Consider the following 2,500-nt stretch of genomic DNA (forward strand, 5'->3'; position numbering starts at 1 on the left):
CGAGTCTCCTTGATGGACAGCGGGAACCAGAAACAGTTGTCGAAGACATTTTCATCCGCAAGTTTATGACTGGGACGTGGCATAATTTATTTGTATCCGAGGTAAGAGACAGCATGATTTATTGACGTTTGATTTGTTAATGTAAAAAAAATGAAAGAAAGATTGTGTCATGTGAGATAATTGAGAGAAATAATTTTAGATAAAACTGTACAGAATATACCTTGTATAACTTTCATGATTATTTATTTTCATTAGCTGTTTATAAAATATTATTATTTTCTTTATTCAGGTGATCGTCAAAAGGCAGCACAACATGATACGCATTGCTGGTGTCGTCCAACAGAAAATTGCTGCACGGAAGATGTATTTCCTAATCGGATACTGTGAAGAATTGTTGTCATATTGGCTGAAGTGTCCTGTGAAATTGGAGATCCAAACAGTTTCAGACAAAAAGGATGTTATTTATAAATATATATAACTGTCTTATCTGTTTTTCAAAGCATGGTTGTACATAAATGAGTAATTTCAATATAAAATATTATCTAAAAAGTCCAGTCTTTCTTTCTGTTATTAACCTAAAACCTTCATATTGCAAAACAATATGCATTATACATTTTTATACAACATAGTGATGCATACATAGAAATAGTTATGTAAACACACAGATATATTTATATTTTCTAGTGCATCCAGATACTACTGACTATGTCATGAAAACAAAATGTATCTTCAAATACATGCCATATGTAATAATTTGGCAATAACATGTAAAGATTTATTTCTGTCAAATCTCTGTTCAGTGCTCTCTTGAACACATTGCCTCATCTTCTTCTCATTTTTTTTTCTTATTTTTTATACTGAGTGATAATACTGTTACTCAGAACATAATAAGAATGATATAAGTATACCAATTTGCAGCTGGAAATGGAAACAATTGTATGTTCACCATATAGTTTCTCACTGTATTACATGTCCCTTTATCTCTCCTTCTCTACCATATAAGCCCAGTGGCACATCTGCTCCGCATACCTAACTTATCCTTATCCTTATCTCTCTCTCTCTCTCTGTCTCTTTCTTTTCTCTCTCTCTTTCTTTTTTTCTCTCTTTCTTTTCTCTCTCTCTCTTTCTTTTTTCTTTCTCTCTTTATTTTCTTTGTCTCTCTCTTTCTTCTCTCTCTCTCTCTCTCTCTCTCTCTCTCTCTCTCTCTCTCTCTCTCTCTCTCTCTCTTTGTTTTCTCTTTCTCTCTCTTTGTTTTCTCTCTCTCTCTCTCTCTCTCTCTTTGTTTTCTCTTTCTCTCTCTTTGTTTTCTCTCTCTCTCTCTCTCTCTCTCTCTCTCTCTCTCTCTCTCTCTCTCTCTCTCTCTCTCTCTTTATATATATATATCTATATATATATATATATATATATATATATATATATATATATATATATATCTTTTCTCTTTCTTTCTTTTCTCTTTCTCTCTCTTTCTTTTCTCTTTCTCTCTTTCTTTCTCTCTCTCTCTCTCTCTCTCTCCTCTCTCTCTCTCTCTCTCTCTCTCTCTCTCTCTCTCTCTCTCTCTCTCTCTCTCTCTCTCTCTCTCTCTCTCTCTCTCTCTCTCTCTCTCTCTCTCTCTCTCTCTCTCTCTCTCTCTCTCTCTCTCTCTCTCTCTCTCTCTCTCTCTCTCTCTTTCTCTCTTTCTTTTTCTCTTTCTCTCTCTCTCACCACTATCCAAGATAGTGGTGAGGATGTCCCAAGCAAAGGCAGATATTAATATATGCCCAGGCAAAGCCCCTCAACCCGCCATCTACCCACTCAAAGATTAGCTTCCTTGGAACCTCTTAACAGTTATCTTCAATATTAAGACTTTATTAAGGTGATTCTTCCAGTAGGTCAGCCAAATCTATGATAGTTAGATTGATTAGGTCTTGCAACCCCTGGCCGGTCGTCTATGCTAGGAAAGTTGCAGAGATGCTTTTAATCTCACTAGGTTTTTACTATGAAAGTTTATTTACTTAGTAATTTATTTCTTATTTTGTGTTTGTCAATGCAGACTCTAATTATATTGTCTATGCAAGTCTAAGTCTAATTAAGATGCTCACAATAGAAAAATAAAATATGTATCTACGATGAGAAATAAAAATAAATGGAAAAAAATATCAAATGAGAACAAATACCATTAGCACAAAAACGTTCTAAATTATTAATATAAATACATTAAACATTAATACTATTGTCCAGTGAGAATAATCTAATGCATTTCTAACTCTACTGTACTTTGTAGTTATAAAGGTCTGTGGTTTTTTTCAGCCCTGTCATCCGTGTTGTGTTGGAGTATGAAGAAATGATAAGTGATAATTTAGCTGGGATTATAACAGCAAGGAAAAGAAAGATACACGCTAAACTCTAGCTGTACATGGGGGGTTCTATGTAGAACTTAGCTGTATATTGTAGGGAACGTTGATATACATAATATGACTCAACTGTAATTTTATTAATCCACTACTTATTTTAGTGACCT

The 2,500-nt window shown here is 33.9% G+C and overlaps 1 protein-coding gene across 1 annotated transcript in view; it reads left to right on the forward strand.

Annotated features, from left to right (window-relative positions):
- Positions 1 to 549, forward strand: part of mRpS24 (mitochondrial ribosomal protein S24) — a 2,223-nt gene extending 1,674 nt beyond the window's left edge. The window contains exons 3-4 of the mRNA XM_043018150.2: positions 1 to 101; positions 290 to 549. Coding sequence (XP_042874084.2) covers positions 1 to 101; positions 290 to 478 — 290 coding nt within the window. The 3' untranslated portion in view covers positions 479 to 549. The remainder of the gene's footprint in view (positions 102 to 289) is intronic.
- Positions 550 to 2,500: the final 1,951 nt, after the last annotated feature.

The sequence above is a fragment of the Penaeus japonicus genome, unplaced genomic scaffold, assembly GCF_977035675.1.
Source record: "Penaeus japonicus unplaced genomic scaffold, GWHDUDI00000001_assembly GWHDUDI00000016, whole genome shotgun sequence".
Lineage (NCBI taxonomy): Eukaryota > Metazoa > Arthropoda > Malacostraca > Decapoda > Penaeidae > Penaeus > Penaeus japonicus.